Here is a 21799-nt window from a genome sequence, read left to right on the forward strand (position 1 = left end):
CAATGGATGTTTAAAAATTTGAAAGAAAATAATAAAAAATGGATTTGACAGAACTTGCCAATGCAACCAATGCTGGGGCTAAACCAATGCCATTCAGATTTTCATTTTTATGTAAAATGATGTAAAACGAACACAGCACACTGAAGCTGAAATATAAACAAGTGAAGACCTTTAAGTGTTGTGAAAAGAAGAAGAAGAAGAAAAAAAAACAGTTTACTCACGTGGGATTTTGTGCAGTTCATTCATGAACTTGTCTTTGACTTTGGAGAACATCTCATCTTTGGTCTCTCGGGGACCGGGCCCAGCTGCCTCTGTGCTGTTGCCCAATACCTCAGGTGCTGCGCTGGGCGCAGGGTTCCCCACAAGAGCCTCCCTTCGACTCATCGCTGGAAGTGGCAGCCAGGCAGAAGCTTAATATGAAAAGATGAGAGAGGGTTACTCATACTATCTGGAATATTTAAAAAGGAAATATCAGTTTAACATTCACTATTCTTCCAACATCTTTATCTGTTGGATAATGTATACCACATGGATTTGTAGGTGCCTACAAATATGGCATGATAAATTGATGTAAAACAGCTAGAGGACAATAGTGGGAATTTTGATTCATTCCACTGATTTGAATCTTTTGATTCTGGTAAACAAAGGCTCATTGGCCATTGTGCTCGCATTAATTTTTGTAGCGTCTACTCTTTTGACCGTATTCAGAAAAAAACGGCCGTCACGATTTTGTGGTCTGTGTGAATAGGCCCTAAGAATGTCAGGAGAAGCATGCTTTTTTCTAGAATAATGGTGTATTTGCGACATCTACCACAAGGGGTTCACTGTTGAAGCTAATCAGCCAAACATAGTTAAAAAGGAAAGACTCAATACACTGACTTGTTTTGCAAAGACATGCAGACTGATTGAACAAGATGTCCCTTTTTGTTTAGTCATTAAATAGTCAAACAGTTCAAACAATAAAATACTCCTTCACAGGCCCCAAGTTTTTTTTTGAAGTCACCAAAGCAGTCACACACTTTACAGGGGAAAATCAGACCAAAGTAAACTCAAGGTTGTTCACTTTAAAGATTTGCTCAAAAACACTGGGTTGTTCACAACTTCGCTAATGGGGATATAGATAGAAGGCAGATAACAGGTCAGGATGTGAGAGATGGAGTGAGAATGAGAAAGATGAAAACTCCAGTGTGCGAGTGTCTAATCTAGTGTGCGAGGAAGGTGGAGAATGAGGTGTGACTATGGGAAGCCTTCGACTGCATCATGCTCTGAACAAATGCGCTTGTGAGGTGTGTTTAGCTGTTTAAACATCCTCCCATCCATCCATCCTAATCTTTCGCTTGCGTTTACTCAGTCCTCTGTTCATTTACTCACTCACTTTCCAACAGACTCTCTCTGCCTCACCAGTTCATGTGCAGTCAGTATGGCATCTCTCTTGTCGGTACCACCATGACCCCAGGAGGTCCTGAAGGCCAGCGGTAGGTCGTGGTACGTGCTGATGAACAGTGAGCAGACTATGAGCCGCCTTCTCTTCTAGCAACAGGGCACGCAAGATCCGCCCACTCCCGCACAGCTGGTGTCACTGCCATTGTACCTGCTCTGTAATTACTGCCATTGTCAATCACTCAGATGGAATAATAATAGATCAAATGAATGCAGCAGGTACGAAACCTCAAAGTTTAGAGGAGTTAGAGTGAACTTGCAGCAATTTTAATTAGACTTTTGATTGGGTGGGATGGCTCTCCTACTTTCTCTACAGGTGATTGCCTGGAAAGAGGAAACTGCTGGAGCTGTTGCATTTGACAGGTTGTCATTGCTGTGTTCATGTTGCTATGCTGACAGCAGGATTGATAACTTACGGATTATACAAAATGTGTGTCGGGTTTTCTTTTAGCTTGAAAGAGCATTCAAGTGCAAAATAGAAACACAATTTTATAAAATGCTTCAAAAATATGAAGTGAATATTTGCGAATATGAATATTTGTTTGGTTTGACAAAATAATTGTAAATTTGATCTCTTACAGTCAGATAATCACAACGTTCTGCAGGTTCGAATGTATATGTGCTTATCCTCTTTCTGGAAAAACATTTTGTATGGGCTGTGTGCAATTTTCTATACCAGTGACACTGAGCTATCACTAAAAAAAAAAAATCAAAATGTATCAGAACATGATACCATGATACATTTTTTAAAGTACATTAGACTACAATCAGTAAAATACTGATGAACGCTATATGGTCCATACTGAAATTCTATTATTTTGTCTACATACATTAAGAAACTTAATGCTGAGTGAACACAGGCATCACAAAGTTAATAATGTGTAGTATAAAAAAATGGACATTCAATTTCAGATTCACTACAGATTACATTTACCAGCGCAATTTTTTTTAAACATGACCTTTAAGAGAGTGTTTGATGATAATGAAAAATGTAAAAATAAGTAGAGTTAGCCCATCACCCAATCGCCGTTTCGCATCTCCTCGGACCACTATTGGTAAATTCTCACCACTGCTCACTAGGAGCAACCAACAAGCCTTGCCGTTTCAGAGATACTCTGACCCAGTCTCCCTGCCATAATAATTTGGCCCTTATCAAAGTCGCTAAGAAATGTATTCCTGTTCATTTCTCCTGCATCCAAGATCTAATCTACCCAGACCTTTATATATAATATTTTGTTAATATGTGTAGTATTCGCTTCACCGATGACTGGTCATAATCAGTGTTCGAATTATACGGTAAGCTTGGGGGGGTACAGCTATTTCGACTGGTGACGTCACTCTCCATTTTATATAGGCATACACACGAGAACCACTAATCTATATGTGAACACACATTTGAGCACGTTTCCATCCAACAACCTTGTCGGTGAGATATTAAACAACTGCTTGCATTAATGCAAGCATTCTTGGCTTAGTTTTACCAAGATACAGACAATCTGTGCTTGGTACAGAGAGCTTCAGGAGCTGCGTGAACTTTTAGCTAGCTAGCTAGCTAGACTATGACTTCATTATAGATGAGAGAAACACTATGAACAACCAAATTAAGATAGTTCTGAAAACCTGTTTAGATGACGAGCTGCTCATAACATTTACCACAAAGCACAACGCAAGATGATATCGAGGCAGTCAAAACTATAGGCAGAGATTAAAGTTGATTCAGCCACTTACTCTTAATTTTTACGTACGTACGTATGTTTTGACAGCTAGTGAAATATCAAAGAACCATAGCAAAGAACACAGTCTGAACGTACCAGAGAAATGGTACAGCCCAATGGGGAGTGAGGGTCTGAGTATGTGATGGTAAGTATGTGATGGTAATACTGCATTTAAATACATAGAATTTTGGATAGGCTAACATTATATTTTATTACATTTATTTTCAATACCCCCCAAATTATAATTTTCATCCCTTTTGGGAGGGTCCAAGTCTCATCTAGGGGGGTCGGAACCCCCCCCCCCCCCCCCCCAATTAACTGTATATATGTATACAGTTAATTGCACACTTTTACGAGCCCTCAAAAATGAACCGTTTAAAAATTAACACTAGTAAAACATCAATACTCTACAATAATGAAATACTAGCACTGTGGATGTTACTTGCAAAAATAAATAAATAGTTAAAATAAACAACATATCTTATAAATATCAAACTACCATGGTATTAACAGTAGACAGCATCAATGTAATGTGCTACAGCCACAGTACTTTTTTGTGGTAAGGGATATACAGTAGATGTTGACCAACAGCTGGTCAAGCCTGTATGCTGCTGAGCACAAACTGATGCTAATGACTTCAACACACCCTAACTGAGCTGTAGACACTATGGGGAAGTGTTTACATATGTACACAGCAGCAGCTGTGTGGTCTGCTGACACAATGGTGTGTGAAAAGCACAGGGTTCAACAGCTGTGGCACTCGCTAGCTATGGCTTTACTTAGTTACACATCTCAATTGTTCAAAATTAGTTTCTATAGGATTTTTGTAGTTGTATATCTAGTTGCTATGAGTCTAAGATGGAAGGTCTTTAAAAAGCTACATCTTGGCTAGTCTGGTTAACACAAGGCATGCTATGTGGACAAGCAACTAGTGTTCTCAAACTTCCACGCTGCAAAATTGCTCATGTAACGTGTAAGTGAAAAAAAATGTTTGTAGAAGATTGGTTGGGTGTATTGGTTCCTTGCAGAGGAAGGTTTCTGGATCACAAAGATTGACAGGAGCTTCTGCTGACAGTCGAAAGGCCCTGTGTTTTTTTTTTTGAGCCCCGTGTCACTCTCCTGATATGATGTAGGCGGCAGTTGAGCTGGCAGCCGAGCTGAACTTTGGGAAGGTGGAGGAGGATGGGAAAAAAGATGGATTTTGTGTGCGTGTGTGTGTTTACGCCGCACATATGAATAGCGCTGCCGCACACCTGCGAAGCTAGACTGCTTCACACAGTGAGTCAGAGGAGTCCATTATAAACCTACACAAAAAGCCATAATTACTCACAAATGGATAGAGGCAGTGCAAGAATGTCCATTAGGCCATTACTATTTGTATCACACAGACAAAAGAAAGTTGCACATTTTAAGAGCTAAAGCAGCTGGATGCAAGAGACATGCCTATAAGAGGGCAACTTTGTGTAAATCAAGTGATTGTGCCCAGTGGACCTCGCAAGGATCACAGGCCCCCTTGATCAAAAAAGCAAAACAGTTATTTAAAAGCAAGGCTCACACAAAACGTAGCAAAAGCAGAGACGAAAATCATCCAGACTTTAAAAATACAATCTCCATAAAACAGTAATGATGTCTCTACAGGTCTCTATTAAGTTTCAGAGCTTTAATAGCAGGAGCAGTTCTTGAGTTTGGAGATTTTGTGTAGTGTGCCTTTGAGATGAACGATTGATTGAAATCATAGTCGTTTTACTGATAGGCACGCACAGAGGAACTCAAAAATTAAATTATTTTAACATAGTGGCTGAAGAACATCTAACCTTTCATTCAACCAAAACATGTAAGCTGTCATATGCTGCCATTCAGTGATTAAATCAAACCTTGGGAGTGCTGGAATAACCATAGTCTCAAATTGCCAGACCTTTGCATAAAACATGTTCTACTTTGCATCTTATTCTAGACAAACACAGACGTCTGATGATAAGGATGCCCAAATATGATCCCCTAGTTGAAATATATCTCTGCAGCTATATTTTTTTGAATATGTTTGTTCTGACGTTATTTTGGGGCGTGTTTATCTGAAATATAGTACCACTGTGGGAAAAAAATAAAATAAATCCACAGCTGTACAGTTAAAACAGAATAAAATATAGCTGTGAGGGGGTTCAAGGGCTTGTAAACCTTTAAGGCTTTAAGCAAAATGTAAGATATTACATATTATATAGTACGTTTTCTTCAATTTAAGGTAATTTAACATAGAAATATAGTGTGTTTTGAAACCCTTTTAACTGTTATAGCACCACTTATGATCCGATGTCCACTAAAGCTTGCAGGCTTTTTTAGAATCATACTGTTTGTGACATTTCCTTACTTCATATCGTGAAGTTCTATGCAAATCAAACACGAAAAAGGCTATTTTTAGCCATATTGTTATTTGCCATAGAAACACAGCATTTTACACCCTTTTAACAGTTACAGCACCACCTATGACCCGATCTCTACAGTTTTTGCATGCTTCTTTAGAATCATATGTCGCATGTGCTCACCCAATTTCACAAAGTTCTGAGTTTCCGTTTAGGAGTGATAGGCTGTTGGGTACACTTGGCCACGCCCATTTTCTAAATGACCCTATTATAGCTATCCAAATGCTGAAGTTAATCATTTTTTAAAATAATTATTTAACTATAGTCCAGAGAATTGTCCTGCCCTGGTTTTACCAAAGTTGAGCGAAAAATCTAAGATTAGTTTGTGAAATTAGGTTTATCAAATAATCTCCAATACTTAAACAAACAAATTGATTGACAAGTTGTTCAGAATGAAGAGTTCTATCATACGGTATGAATATGCATGTGTGAAAAAATAAAAATCACATAAAAAGAATTATGCCACTAAACCTGCTAAAACTTGAAAACCCTCAAATTTTGTAGTTTGGATCCATCAATCTGAGTGTTTAGACTGAGGCACTTGCAAGTAAAGTATATAAACTACACTAACTGCATAATATGCATCCAGGATGCATCATATTTTCTTTACCCAGCCCAGTGTGGGCTGTGGTACTGAGCAGGTGAAAAATCCTTACCCAATTACCACTCTGCCAGATGGCACAGCATGGCTTTCGTTGCACTCGCTCCGGTGCTCTGCACATCAAACCATGCTTCTCTCACTCCTTTCCTTGCTTCCTGCCTCACCCATCCATTTTTCCCAACTGGGTTGTGCTCCTCTAACAAAACCTTCACTGCTGCCAGAGCAAAACTACGGCTCCACATCGGAGCGTTGGCTTTATGTACGCTGAGATGCTTCTACTTTGGTTGGACTCTTCCTTTTCTCATTTTTGAGGGCCCCAGAATGTTGTATCTTCTGAACTGTGGTTGGAGGCACTTCAAACTATGTCAAAGTTACGGTTCAGCCCATAACCACCCAGGCAATAAATGCTAGTCATGTTTTCGAGTGATTGAGGGCAGGTGAGGATGTTTGGGCCCAATGACATTACGCTTTCTTTCATCATGCAGAAATTAAAAATAGTGGCGCAAATGCACGTCTTGAATCACAATGACCATAATTTGCTTTGGACTTTGATCTTGGTCGTCTATATGTTCTGGTTTAAAGTTGAGGCTTAATCAAGCATGTAATCATCAATTACTTCCACTTAACTGGAGTTGACTTCCATTTGTCACCAGCGATATAGCCCTGTGACATGTTTATTGCATATTAAAAAACAAATGCATGCATAATGCAATCAAGGAATGTTAGTGTGGAGTTGCAACCGAGAGAAGACATTTCATATTCACTGATGCACTGAAGCTCAATGACGAATCAACATGTGCGTAATGTGTCTTCACAAGTTTGATTATGTGTTTGAGTCATTTCTGACAAATACTTGCAGATGCACCAGTCTCTCAGCACTGGGTGTGAAATGGTGTGGATGGCAGTGATTTTGTTTCAAGTTGTCATGCGAATGTCTACAAATTTGTTAAGGTGCTTATGTGTATGTATGAATGTGTACAGTAACAAAGTATTCATCTAGTTGACTACATATTGTTCTGCTGTCATGCAAAGTCCAATTAAAGTTTAATATCCTTTTAAATGCAGTTATTACTCTGATTCGACGAACCACATTCAAAATTGTAAATTGTTGATATGTGCACACCTGTGGCAGGCATATCATTTGAGTGATATATGTTGCTTGGCGACTGTAATGAGCGCAAAGATACTGTAAGCTAATGAACTGTATTACTAGCTGAAACTAATATAAAATTATTAATAACAAAAGGGATGTCTTATTACCATTGAATATTAGCAACATTGCTTCCCTAAATCCTAGGAACACTCCTTACCAGTAAGGTACATTTGTAGTACTACATTGTCAAATATTTTTTCTATGTATTTTATATTTAATGTTTAAAATAAATGTTGAATATTAAGAACTAAAACAACTGGAGTTTGAGACAAAGTTGTTAGCAAGAAGCAAGGTGGAAAAAATACCTAAAACTAGAGTGTCTTTAATTTGGCAGAGCAAAGTTAATTGGTATTTGTGGGGGAATAATTGTTCTTGAACACATATTATTTTATTTATAGATGTGTTCAATTTACTGCGTTATTGAAGGGAGAAAAAAAGTGTTAAATTTGAAGGTGTAAAATGCAAGAAAAAAACGAAAAGGGGAGGCTGAATGCTTTCTGTTCTGTATGTATGTGTGAATGAGTATTCGTAAATATGAGGGAGCAAGTGAGGTGGCAACCGTCTGATCTCGATTTCTCTATTATGGTTTGCTGTGATGATTTTTCTGTGTGATGCGACTATTACACAATTTTTTTTTATCAGAGTACCATAGTATGGGATGTTGTATTGACAAAATATGTATTGTACACTGAATTTAACTGCAATGAATTGAGATAATAGCATAGTACCTTGATATACTATAGAATAGAATGATAACCATAATCATAAAGCATGGGTCCTTAAAGAATACCATAGTATTACCATGATGTCTAAAAGTAATTTATCAACAGTTAAACAGACAAGTTGATCTCTCACATTTATGAAAATGCAAAAATCTGCAACTTAACATGCACAAACATGTTCTAATGTTGTGCTTGCATGAATAATGCATTTGGTTGTAGTTGACTGTGAAAAGTGAGTTGACAACAAAGGAAAAGTTCAAACCAAATCGTTATTTGAGCTAGCAGTGAGGTGAATATCTCAGTTGTAATAACCCTGGAAAAAGCTTGAGTGGGAAGAGGCTAATGGTGTGTAATTGTTTTGTCAAACAACGGGTCAGAAGCAGAGGAAGTAGAAAATAACAAAGAAAAAGGACACATTCGGTTGAGTCTTGAAAAACCCCCACTAAAAGTAAAATAAATGTCTGGGTGAATGCTATGGTTCGGATCAATATTACAAATCAATGAGATGAGAAAGAGAAAGAAAGAGGAGGAGGAGAGATGAAAAACACTGATAACACATAAACTGGCAGAGATTGGATGCTACAGGCAATGAACAGGCGTGAACACGGATGAGCAGCTTCGACCTCTCAGTGGCAACAACAACAATCATGTTTTCTGTTGTTATTGGTAGATGAATTTGACTATATAATGACTCACTCTAAATACATATTGACATAAAGCTTAGTTGATCCTCAATTAGACTTTCTTTTGTGTTTAATCCGTTAGAGCACCTTTTTTATCTTAGTTGAACAAAACACTTGCTCGTGAAGAAAACTACTGAAATATCAAAAATAACTGCATATAGCTTTAAAGCTGAAGTGTGTAACTTCGGCACCACTCACATCACCTAGCATAGAAACATTGATGTTTTCACACAGGCTTTTCTGTTTATAATTGTATTTTTATAAGCTGGGATACAAGAGTATTTATCGTCAAAAAATAAAAAAGAAGAATAAAACTAAGATAGAACATGAAGGCAACAAACAAAAGTAACACACAAGTTAGTTTGTGAAAGGAAAAATCAAACACTGTAGGTATGGACCAACTCTTGTGTTTCCATAGGTAAGTTTTAGTTTTGACGACGAAATTTTAAATTTGTGTCTCATTTAAAGATAATGTTCACCAAGATGTTCAAATTGCTTTCCCGTGGGTACAAAGCAATAATCATAGCAATATCGTTTGATTCAAAGGGAGAACTAACAATGTAGTTATATAAAAAATAAATAAAAAAGATAACTTAACACAATTAAAAGCTGTATGAAAGCAAATAAATAGTTCACTGATGTTGCGTCAAACAATTAAGAGCACTTTATTGAATTGCATGACGCTTATCAGACAAATACTAATTAAAGCCACTAAAGTAAATGCCATTTCATTTTATGATCAAAACAAGTGTTATCTATAAAGTAACAGTACAGGAAATATTTGAATATGCAAAGTGCATACTAATGGATTTTTAGAACATGCTGCAAGGTGGAATGTAGATAATCTGCATGAGAATATTTCTGCACGTTTATAGTACATTTTAAGTGTTTGGTTTAAGCGATTGGTTGAAGGAATACCATCAAAAAAAATTTTCAATTCTAAAGTGAATGTACATTTTCATGACCTAGCAGTCAGTGGAATAATTAGGCCATAAGGAACAAACTGGAATGTCAAGGGCAAAATGTACAATATGAATGTATAATTCACTTCTTTTGGCCAATGGGGGAATTGTAGTAATTAACCTTCAGGAGACATTCATTCTGATAAGGGACATGGTGACATTAAGGCAAAAGAGTCAACCACAGCTAAAGCTGATACACAGCATGCTGGAAAAGAAAAAAATAAAGAAAGACAAAACCATATGTTATTGTCTGTCTGTCTATCTATCTATCTACAATCACACCACCAGGCCAAACCAAGAAGAAAACCAGGCTGACTGTTGAGTATAGACACTGTGTGTGTGTGTTGGCATTTATATGCACACAGGTGAGTGAAAGAGAGAGAACTGAAAGTAAGATAAGAGAAGTAGAGTTCTCCGGTGTCCATGGACTATGTTTAAGTCCCCTGCAGTCCATCTCTGGGGTAATGAAAGTGGAAAAGTTATTAACCTCGCTTTGCTGCAGGGCCACTGCTTCTCTATTTAGCCCATGCACAAAATCCCCCCTTTTTCAATTACCTCTCGCTTCTGCGGAGGATGATGAAAAACTCCTAAATTCCTCGTTGTTGCTTATAAACTACCATGGATAAAGGACTTGAGACTGCAAATGCAGAATAACATCAGCCTGGGCAAAAAAAAAAAAAAAACACAACGTGTGCTAGGAACCCTCAGGGCATTGCTCACTCATCAGCTCCCAGCTGCTCTCATTTAAACCCAGAACAAGTGTAAATAATGGACGTTTGGCTCAGGCGGGGCATATCAGCTGTGGAAAAAGAGTGCATTTGGGAAGCAAGAAGAGATGGGAGTAATACGTGTTTTTTGGCATATGAGTGTATTCTTAAGAGCAGGAAGCCAGCTGTTGTCTCATCTCACAACGTTCGTCCCCATCGAGCCTCAAGTTCAGGCAAACTGTGTTTTTTTAACCACCGACTTATTTGTGACTTAAAAGCTCCAATCATTTATTCATTAACATGACACCAGTCAAACACTCCATCATTAAATGCTATTAGTCATCCAGTGTAGGCAATGGCCCCAGGCCAGGATGTCTGTTGTTTATTTCATCATGTATTTTCCTTGTTTTGGAGTAATTGGAGCCCTGAGCCTCTCCCATGTACACACACACACACACACACACACACACACACACACACACATTTAGTGGTATAAAGGGTATCCATCGGGAGCTTGGTGTCATTGCCATTGGTTGGGTATATATAGACAGGCAACAACTTTCTGAAACAATCAAGATATTATAGAGATCTCATTTGTGATTTTAATATCATATGAGTAAGGTCTAACTGCTCAGCTTTAAGTTACCCTTCAAAAAATTCAGAATGTGCTGTTATTAACAGGTTAGTAATGACAGAAAACTCCCCGCAAATGACAAAAAAAAAACAAGAGAAATTCTATAAACTTCTATATAGATCTTTATCTTGTCTGTCCACCATGCGAAACTCACAGCTCTCCATTTTGAACTATATCTGCTGCCATTTTACAACATTAAGGTGAACAGACACAGACAATGGGGGTTAAAAAAGGATATCTTTCAAATAACAGGAAGGAGGACAGAGAAATAGACAGAGTGAGGAAAAAACGACAGCAGACAGTGAAGGGGGGAATGGGACAGGAGAGGCCAGGACCCTTGGGGTTAGAGGAAAAAAGCTCGCTCAGAAAGATCAGAAGTGACAAGGTGAAGCAGAGCATGATGGGATACCACTCTGTCTGTGTGGTATTTTTGTGTGGTAGCCTACACTTATATAAGTGTTATGAATATAGTAAAAGATACGTATGAATCTACAATACAAAGACAAAATAGATGCAACCACTTGTAACAGTACATTTCTTAAAAACAAAGGCAAAATGTTAAAATGGTGGAGTTTGAATTGACTTGAAAGAGAAAGAAAAAATGACAATGTTTTAGCTTATGTTGTACTGTTAACTTCCAGAATACGCATGGTCCATCACAGAAAAGAAGGATGTTACTTCACATAATTTATTACTGATTTTAAGTCTATTTTTGTTCTTCTACTTCTCGGACATAATTTCCTGCAATTAATTCAGCTTGAATCGCTAAACATACATGGATCATTTCAACCTTAGAACTTTATTTTCCATAAACATTATACTTTAAATTTAGGATTAAATTTAGGAAACTAATTTGAGTTGTAATTTGAACTGAACTGACTACAATTTGAACTTGAACTGGAGCAGGACGAATAAATTACTGAATTCAAATATTCAACACGGGATTTTTTTGTTTTGCAACACAAGTTTTCCAAACAAACTGCTTTGACTTTTGATGACAATTAAATGAAAATCATGATTTGTTCAGTTCAACTGTCAAAACGCTCTTTAAACTGTTCTTTTACATTGATACATAAAATGGAAGTTAAATTATTAAAACAAAAGGTTTTAATACTAGGCAAAAGTTAATTTATTAAATAATAATGTATATATCTGCAAATACCTCATATGTGATCATGTTTATGGTTATTTATATCTAAAGAAAATGTTAAAAACTACACTTGGATTTTATTTTTTTATTCCATTCTAACTTTATTCCCCTTAAAGGTCAATTTTTAAACTTCAATTATTCACTGTTTGCAATCTCCATTCAAAATGAATTAAATGAATTTAGGCATTCTCAGTTCAATTCTTCATCACGGGTTTGATAAATACGGACTGTATAAAAGCCTTAATGTGTGTTCGAGCAAGCGCTAAACAGCTCATTATGTCATACAAGGGCAGAGGGGTGATTAAACAACAGCAACAATATGATTACATTTGTAGCCAGGTTACTGGTGTGTGTGTGTGTGTGTGTGTGTGTGTGTGTGTGTGTGTGTGTGTGTGTGTGTGTGTGTGTGTGTGTGTGTGTGTGTGTGTGTGTGTGTGTGTGTGTGTGTGCGTGTGTGTGTGTGGTTCTGGTAAACCCCATGTTAGTAACACAAAGTATTTTTTTTGGTCCACATGAGGAAAACAGCTAATAAATCATAGGTTAATGGATAGTAGGGGATACTATACGGTTTGTACATTATAATCATTATGTCTATGGAATCTACCCATAAAACATTGAGACCCAGTGTGTGTGTGTGTGTGTGTGTGTGTGTGTGTGTGTGTGTGTGTGTGTGTGTGTGTGTGTGTGTGTGTGTGTGTGTGTGTGTGTGTGTGTGTGTGTGTGGTAAATGTCCCCACAAAGACAGTAATGCCAGTAATTTTTGACCTTGTTGGGGACATCTTGTTGTTCCCCATAAGGATAACAGCTTATAAATAATATAGAAAGATGTTTTTGATAATGTAAAAATGCATAAAGTTTTCTGTGAGGGTTGTGTTTATGGGTAGGGTTATGGTTACAGGATAGAATATACAGTTTGTACAGTATTAAAATCATTATATCTATGGTAAGTCCCCATAAAACATGAAAACCCAACATGTTTGTGTGTGTGAGAAGAAAGAAAGGAAAAATAATTGATTGGTATACCCTATTACTTCTCTTTTTATTCTTTATAGGTGGGTGTCAGATGTGATGCAGCGCATGCTAGCAGATTGCTTTTGGATCAAGGGCTCGGCTTCTCTCTTTCTCTCCCTCTCTCTGCTCTTCTCACCTGTGATTTACAGTGTCTGTAAGAACCCTGTACACCTCTCTAACTAAAAAGGAAAGAATGGGATCGGCTAAACTCTCAGAGCACAGGACACCTGACCCTTCAACGCCACCAGTCCGTCTGCACTGTTGTACGAGACACCGGCTCTAGAAAGAAACCACTTTATATTGGCAAATTTGACCATAATATAACTGGCTCAAAACTCTGTGGTCTGATAAAACACTCATAAATGACATCACTACTTATAGACAGGGTCCCGCCTCATGGATCCCCTGAGATTCGTGGTACGCCATCTATCCATTAATTTGCACTGTGCTTCTTCCACAGATGCAGCTCTTAACAACTCATTCTGCTCTCCCCATGCCTCCCACGTTGGCGAGTCTTTCATTTTTTGTAGATAAAGAGGGTATTTTGCAGCTGGCACTTCACACACACGCTCACACAAGCAGTCAGTATGTTCTTGCAAGGGCTGTTTGTCCTGAGAGTGTGAATTTGAATGTTTTTCAGCATTACGTAACACTGTACATTTTAGGATTTGATCCTGTGGAGTGGCTCTGTGAAAAAGATGAATCCACCGCTGCTGGCAACACTCTGAATGCACTGGTTTTGTGATTTACATACTTCCACAGGCAGTCTGAGAGTCTTCTAATCTCAGAAGGCTTTGGCCTAATCCAAACCTCCTCAGGTTTTCCCCTTGATTAATTTAGAAGAATAGCAGAAAGGTTCAACCCAGACTGCTTCCCTGTACCTTTTCAATAATTGATTTTTGGGAGAAATAAAACGTCTCAGGTTACGTATGTAACCCTGGTTCCCTGATAGGGAACGAGACGCTGCGTTTGAGACGCGGTGGGAACGCTCTGCGTGATTACGTCGTGAAGCACGTGTAAAATCAGTCCAATGGAAGCCCGCTACGACATAGGTGACGTCATAGACCAGGAAACTATAAAGCAACCCTGAAATCAGACCGCGATAGCTTCTGAAAAACCAGAAGCAAGTCGATCAGGGCATGCAGGAAGTATTGCAGGCAAACGCAGCGTCTCGTTCCCTATCAGGGAGCCAGGGTTACATACGTAACCTGAGACGTTCCCTTTCAAGGGAACTCGAGCTGCGTTTGAGACGCGGTGGGAACCCTATACCCACTACGCCATAATGACAAATGCCCGTTCTGTGTGAGGTCCTGCGCACACTAAGAAGCAAGCAACCTCGCCCCAGGAGTGGAGAGGTCAAGGTCATAAAACCTGACAAATGTATGCGGAGAGGACCATCCTGCCGCATTACATACGTCAAGAAGGGAAACTCCCGAAATTAAGGCCATAGAGGCCGCCATACTCCGAGTAGAATGGGCCCGCACAGCCATAGGTGAAGGCTGTCCGGCCGCTTCATAAGCCAATGAATTAGCCTCGACTATCCATTTACTCATAACCTGCTTAGATGCAGGGAATCCTCTCTTGAGTGACCCAAAACAAACAAATAGTTGCTCAGATTTACGCCACAGGGCAGCTCTGTGAACGTAGCCATCTAAAGCCCGGACTGGACATAACAGGTTAAGCTGTTCCTGGTCAGGGGTATTAAAGGGTGGAGGATAAAAGGCCTGCAGCACTATTGGGCATCCAACATTCAGTGGGACCTTAGGAATATAACCCGGCCTGGGGTAGAGAAATGCCTTCACCATACCAGGTGCAAATTCCAGACATGAAGGAGCAACCGACAAAGCATGTAAATCACCAATTCTCTTGATAGATGAGATAGCAAGGAGAAATAAAGTCTTTAGAGTGAGGAACTTTTCAGAAACCTCCTCGATGGGCTCAAAGGGAGCTAAAGCCAGACCCTCGAGTACAATGGCCAAGTCCCAAGCCGGTGCTCTAGAGTGCAGTGCAGGTCTCAACCTCAATGTACCACGGAGAAAGCGAGTAATTAGAGGGTTTCTCCCAATAGAAGTACCCCCCAGAGGGGTGTGGTAGGCAGATATAGCCGCCACGTAAACCTTTAGGGTGGAAGGAGATAACCTGGCCGAGAAACGGTCTTGCAGAAAATCAAGAACTGAACCAACAGGGCAGTTAACAGGATCTAACTGACGTTCAACACACCACGTGGTGAAAAGTTTCCATTTTAGCGCATACAGCCTTCTCGTGGAAGGAGCTCTGGATTGAAGAATGGTTTCTACAACATCGGTCGAAAGACCGGTCTCCCTGAGCCTGGCCCCCTCAGAGGCCAGGCCCACAGTTTCCACAACTCCGGCCGAGGGTGAAATATCGTGCCCCCGGCCTGAGACAGGAGGTCCACCCTGATTGGGATCTCCAACGGGGAGCCGTCCAGAAGAGACACCAAGTCCGAGAACCAAACTCGGGTCGGCCAATAAGGGGCTACTAGTAGCAGACGAGCCCCTTCTCGGCGAACCCTCTCCAGAACCCCCGGAAGCAAAGATATCGGGGGAAAGGCGTACAGGTGCAGCCTCGGCCACACCTGCACCATAGCATCCAGACCGAGAGGAGCTGGGTGCGTTAGAGAGAACCACATGGGACAATGGGTTGAATCTGATGATGCGAAAAGGTCTACCTGAGCACGACCGAACTTTTCCCACAGGAACTCCACCACTTCTGGGTGAAGTCTCCACTCCCCGGGCCTCAGCCCCTGTCTCGACAGAATATCTGCTCCCACATTCTGACGCCCCAGAATATATACCGCCTTGAGCGACAGTAACTTCCCCTGGGCCCATAGGAGGATCTGATGGGCTAATTTGCAAAGGTGACGTGACCTCAGACCCCCCTGATGGTTGATATAGGAGACCACCGAAGTGTTGTCTGTGCAGACCAACACGTGATGGCCTCTCAGGTCTGGCAGGAAATATTTGAGTGCTCGAAATACCGCCATCAACTCTAAACGATTTATGTGCCAGGAACATTGATGGTCCTGCCACAGACCTTGCGCCGAGCGGCCACTCATGACCGCCCCCCATCCCGTGAGGGAAGCATCCGTCGAAAGCGTGACGCGTCGACAAGGAGCCCCCAAGACTGGGCCCTGGGCGAGGAACCAAGGTTTCTTCCACAAGGCCAAGGCACGAAGGCATAGCCGCGTGACCTTGATCTTGCGGAACGGATTTCCCCTCGGAGAAAACCCCTTGGTCCTGAGCCACCACTGCAGGGGTCTCATGTACAGAAGGCCAAAAGTAATAACGTTGGACGCAGCTGCCATGAGACCCAACAGTCTCTGAAACTGTTTCACAGTGAGTGACTGGCCTAGTTTCACATTCTTTGCGGCTGTGAGAATCGCAGAAATACGAGCAGGAGACAGGCGTGCCTGCATTGTGGTCGAATCCCAAATTACACCTAGAAAAGTGGTCCTCTGAGCAGGGAGGAGCACACTCTTTTTGGTGTTTAGCCGCAACCCCAAACTCTTTATGTGGGACAGAACAGCATCTCGATGCTGAACCGCCACCTGCTCTGACTGAGCTAAAATCAACCAATCGTCGATGTAATTTAATACGCGGATGCCCTGGAGTCTCAACGGAGCCAGAGCTGCATCCACGCATTTTGTAAAAGTGCGGGGAGATAAACCTAGGCCAAATGGAAGAACCCGATATTGGTATGCTTCGCCCCCGAAAGCGAACCACAGGAACCTCCTGTGATGAGGATGGATAGATACATGGAAGTACGCGTCCTTCAAGTCTATTGTGACAAACCAGTCCTCGGACTGAACTTGTGATACAATCTGTTTGAGTGTAAGCATTCTGAACTTGAGTTTCTGAACCCTGCTGTTTAACTGGCACAGGTCTAGAATAGGACGCAGCCCTCCATCCTTCTTTGGAACAATGAAGTAACGGCTGTAAAACCCTGACTCTCTGCTGGGAGGAGAAACCCTTTCTATAGCTCCCTTTCGAAGAAGTGTCAGTACTTCTTGCTCCATTACCAGAGCCTGCTGTGAGTCCACCACCGTGGGGAGGACTCCTTGAAATCAGGGCGGACGAGAACCGAACTGAATTCTGTAACCCTTTTCTATTATGTGCAGGACCCATAGAGAAATATTTGGCAGAAGTTTCCACGCTGCCAGAAATTCCGATAAGGGAACCAGTCTCTCGAGACTGGCCTCTGGATTTGATGGAACAATCGTTTCGGCGCCCTGAAGCGGTGAACCGGCAGGGAACAACCGAACTGACCGTTCTACAACCCTCCTCAGAGGATTGCACGGGGACGCTGACACCTCGGTACCCTGAAGCGGCGAACCGGCAGGGAACAACCGAAGTGGCAGCGCTGCGGCTCTTCTCGGAGAGTCGCCCCCCGGAGGGTGCCAAGGAGGGACGGTTCCTCGGAACCGTTCCTCCCTGGAGGGGACCACCCTCAGAAGCCTGATAGCCTTGGCGTCAGGACTTCTTCTTAGCCCAAGCTCTCCTAGAGATAACAGTCCTCAGATCTTGTCTACCCCTAACAGGTCTGGGCTGCGAGAGCCACTCAGGAACCGTAGATTGAGGAGGTGCCCGAGCGGCAACGCTCTGTTTTTGTTGAACTCTGTGAGCGGAGCTCGTAGACGGATGAGGCTGCTCAGACTTTATACTACGAGCAGCCTCGGGACAATAGACCGGCGAGGAAGAAACCTCTGAAACGCAGCCGCTTGTTTCTTATTTTCTTGAAACCTATCGACGACACAATTTATAGCATCGCCGAACAGACTTGTAGGTGACAGCGGTGCGTCCAGAAGAACAGATCTATCTTTATCTTTTATTTCTGATAAATTTAACCATAAATGGCGTTCCGTGGCCACCAAGGCTGCCATAGAGCGGCCAACAGACTTGGCCGTCTCCTTGGTGGCTCGAGGAGATAAATCTGTCGTGCGACGCAATTCTCGAATTGCGTCAGCACTAACTTCCTCACTATCGTCTATGTCCTTCAGCAGGTCAGCCTGGTACGCTTGGAGAATCGACATAGTGTGCAAACATGCTGCGGCCTGACCTGCTGCCGAATACGCTTTACCCACCAACAAAGATGTATTTTTTAATGGTTTGGTGGGTAACGTCGGGGCTTTCAGAGAAGAAGACGACTCAGGGGAGAGATAGCTCGCTAGTGTGTCTTCAGCACGAGGCATAGTCAAATAACCATAATGATCAATCCCTTGAACTTTACTATAATTCTTAGTTTGTGGGTTATGCACTCTGAAAGACGCCGGTTTTAATCCACGATCTCGAAACCTCGGCGTGGAGATCGGGAAAAAACGGGAGTTCCCGACGAGGAGGTCGTGATCTAGATGGTAAATAACGTTCATCTAAAAGACTCTTTCTAGATTCAAACATCGAAATCATCGGCTGGCCACTCAATATTTAATTTAGTAACAGCACGAGATAAAACCTCCATAAGCTCCTCATCAGCAGGGGTATGAGCTGGCGAACACTCAATATCCCCCATACTACCGACATCCAGATCCTCAGAACTGGATAGCCGTAATATTGGTGCCTCAGCCTGGGAAGGAGAAGCCGCAGAGCGGGCTCCTTCCTGGGCAAAGACACCGAATCCAGTAGGTAAGGGCTGAGAAAGGGCGGGGCCCGTCTCAAACCCTGCTACTAGATCCATCTGCGAACCCCAAGATGAAATTCGACGCTGTGCCTCGGCAGCAGCGGGACCCGCACCTTGGGGAGCGCGAACCGAACCGTCCTCCTCAAAGAACGCTCGGCGAGAGCGGAGAGTTTTCATAGACAAACTCAAGCAATGCTCACAGTCAGCCCCCTCGAGGACTGACTGGGCATGCTCCACTCCCAAACAAGCAATACACATAGGATGTGTGTCCCCACCCGTGATATAACGAGGGCAGGGCACAACACAAGGTTTATAACTTTGCTTGCTCGCCATAGTTATATATATATATATATATAAGGGGCTTGACAGACAACAATAAATAGACAAGGACAGATATACAGAGAGCGCTTGCTGAAGGTGCAGAAGCTATCGCGGTCTGATTTCAGGGTTGCTTTATAGTTTCCTGGTCTATGACGTCACCTATGTCGTAGCGGGCTTCCATTGGACTGATTTTACACGTGCTTCACGACGTAATCACGCAGAGCGTTCCCACCGCGTCTCAAACTCAGCTCGAGTTCCCTTGAAAGGGAACTCCAAAATTGTGTGCCATGATTTGATTTCAGTAACATATTTCAAATCATCAGTGAAATCTGAACTACAACTACCGACCATGCATGCCAATTTGCATATTAAAATGTAACTCCTAAACATTAATTGACACCATTAACTTTCTTAATACACATTTATGATCTTTTTGTGCATAATCAGTGCAAATTATGGTTTTGATCTTTCCTCAAAATATAATTACTTGCCCCACAACTTTCCTTTCAACTAATTAGCAATGAATGAAATAATGCTCCCAAATAATAATACAAAAGTCCCATTATGTAAGTAAAATTAGTTGTGAATGTGGTTTAATTTACATTAAGGCAGTTATTTAGCAACATTCTCTCTTATACATAATAGCAAACATACTCCAACAAGGGGGTCTGTGTAATTTATAACGTGCTTTGTCCAAATACTACCGTACTAATTGTACTTTCTTGTCACCAGCAAACTATACACTTAAAGTCTGAAAATCATTTTACTATCGCTGAATTATTTACTGTAATGAGACACTTGAATCCCTGCCGAAAAGAAGCTTCTTAACTAGCTTAACCAAAAATATACAGTGTTACTAAAACGGCATGACTAGATCAACACCAAACTGCACTAACCAGCAATAGTTGGTCTATACACACTCTACAAGCTCATTGGTGTGGCTTTCTATTTTGGAATGAAGTAAATTCTGGTATGTTTTTTCACACGCTAGCGGAACGAGGAAGTGATAGACGAAGATAGAGAGAGGTGAGGATGAAAGAAGAGGATGTGTGATGGAAAGGGGTTCTGGTGATGGTGTGTATGTGTGTGAGATGGTTGAATTGTGACAGGTAATCTACAGTGCAGTGCTTCTAGTGTTCAGCATTCTCCTCTTTGATGTGAATTGACAGTCACAGGACAGTCTGACTGATGTTTCCACTTCTCACTCTCCGCATGTCTCAACAAGCTGTAACATCTCTCTCTCATTCTGTGAAGGACTAACTGTGCTAGTGGAGAGTGGAGAAAAAACAATGACATAAATAATACTGAAGCTTGTGTACAGTTGTGCTTAAGTTTTCAAACCTCTTCAGAATCGATCAAATATTTATCTTTTTTACATTTTTGTTTAAATTGTAAAAACAAACAATAGAGGAAAATAAGTAAATGACATCTCTTAAGATTCTGATAGATTTGTATCATATTTTTTATTTTAATATATAAATATTTTTAAATAATAAAAATGAGAGGATATTATAAAAGAGATTTTATAGGATTTCTGATTTATTTTTAATGGAAATTCTTGTATAGATTCTGAAGGCAGCATGTAAACTTATGTAGAAGTATAAGTCAGATCCCGAGGACTTGAGGGTTGTGCAGGTCGTGAGACAGAAGAATCTGTTCTGCATTGCCGTTTTACTCATCAAAGCTAATTAGAATAATGATCATATGTAGATTGAGGAAAGAGAGAGAGAGCAAGAGCTGTCAAGCTCATCAAGTGAAGACTGTTTTCATTGCTCAAGTCAAGAATCATTACAGTCATTTACAACTGCACAGGCAAAGCTACGATTGACACTAACAAACCTGTCAGAGAGGGTCTAACTATAAACATCCTTTTTGTTAGTTCAGAGTTTCAGACTGCTCATTGCAAACACCAATTTTTCCAAGGAATTGAAAAAAAAAATTCTGTAATTTTGATAGACAGTGGAATCAATTAAATTACTGTAACTATCTATTTGAATATGTTTATAATAATATCATCAAACAGGAAATTATTCAGTGTTCTTATTTTTGGTATAATAGTAATAATAATTATTATTATTTTTGTTCAAAAAGGGGGAAAATATTCCACTGTTAGAATGAAAATGCACACCAAAGAGTGTTATTATCTTAGTATAACAAATAAGAACATGTAATATCAACGTAATACTTGTGATGCTTTTTTGTTAGTGAACAATACTGAGCAACATAAAGTGCACATGTACACCTCAACACTTATATGGCTTTTAAAATACTGAAACTACTGAGTCACATATAAATATTAAAAGATGTACCAACAGCATACTAAAAGCTGATTTGCATTGAAAGAGTTTATGTGTGCTGATATCTAGCCTCTGTTCAAAAGCTATTTTAGATGTCATTTGACTAATGCTGGGAGTGGGAATATTGATCTTGATGAAGCTTTTTTGTAAAGGATTTTTGTTTGTGTAAAAAACATTGGAAACATCTCTCCCTCTTTTTTGTATTGCTCTCTTTCTGAATAGGTTTGTTGAGATGGTACTGGTAATAGTAGCAACTGGATTGTCAAAAGCAGAGGGTGTCTTGATGCTTCAGTGTTTAAAAGGTCCTATCAATCGACTCCACAAAAATAACATCGTCTGGCTCGTCTCCAAT

General features: G+C 40.6%; 1 protein-coding gene across 10 annotated transcripts in view; it reads right to left on the minus strand.

Moving 5' to 3' along the window:
• Nucleotides 1-21799, minus strand: part of syt1a (synaptotagmin Ia) — a 231555-nt gene that overhangs the window by 37049 nt on the left and 172707 nt on the right. For all 10 annotated transcript variants that reach the window (XM_077234215.1, XM_077234212.1, XM_077234217.1 and 7 more), the window contains one exon: nt 222-410. In XM_077234215.1, coding sequence (XP_077090330.1) covers nt 222-384 — 163 coding nt within the window. In that variant the 5' untranslated portion in view covers nt 385-410. The remainder of the gene's footprint in view (nt 1-221; nt 411-21799) is intronic.

The sequence above is a fragment of the Siphateles boraxobius genome, unplaced genomic scaffold (assembly GCF_051911475.1).
Source record: "Siphateles boraxobius isolate OS27281-9 unplaced genomic scaffold, OSU_SipBor_1 19, whole genome shotgun sequence".
In the NCBI taxonomy this organism is placed as follows: domain Eukaryota; kingdom Metazoa; phylum Chordata; class Actinopteri; order Cypriniformes; family Leuciscidae; genus Siphateles; species Siphateles boraxobius.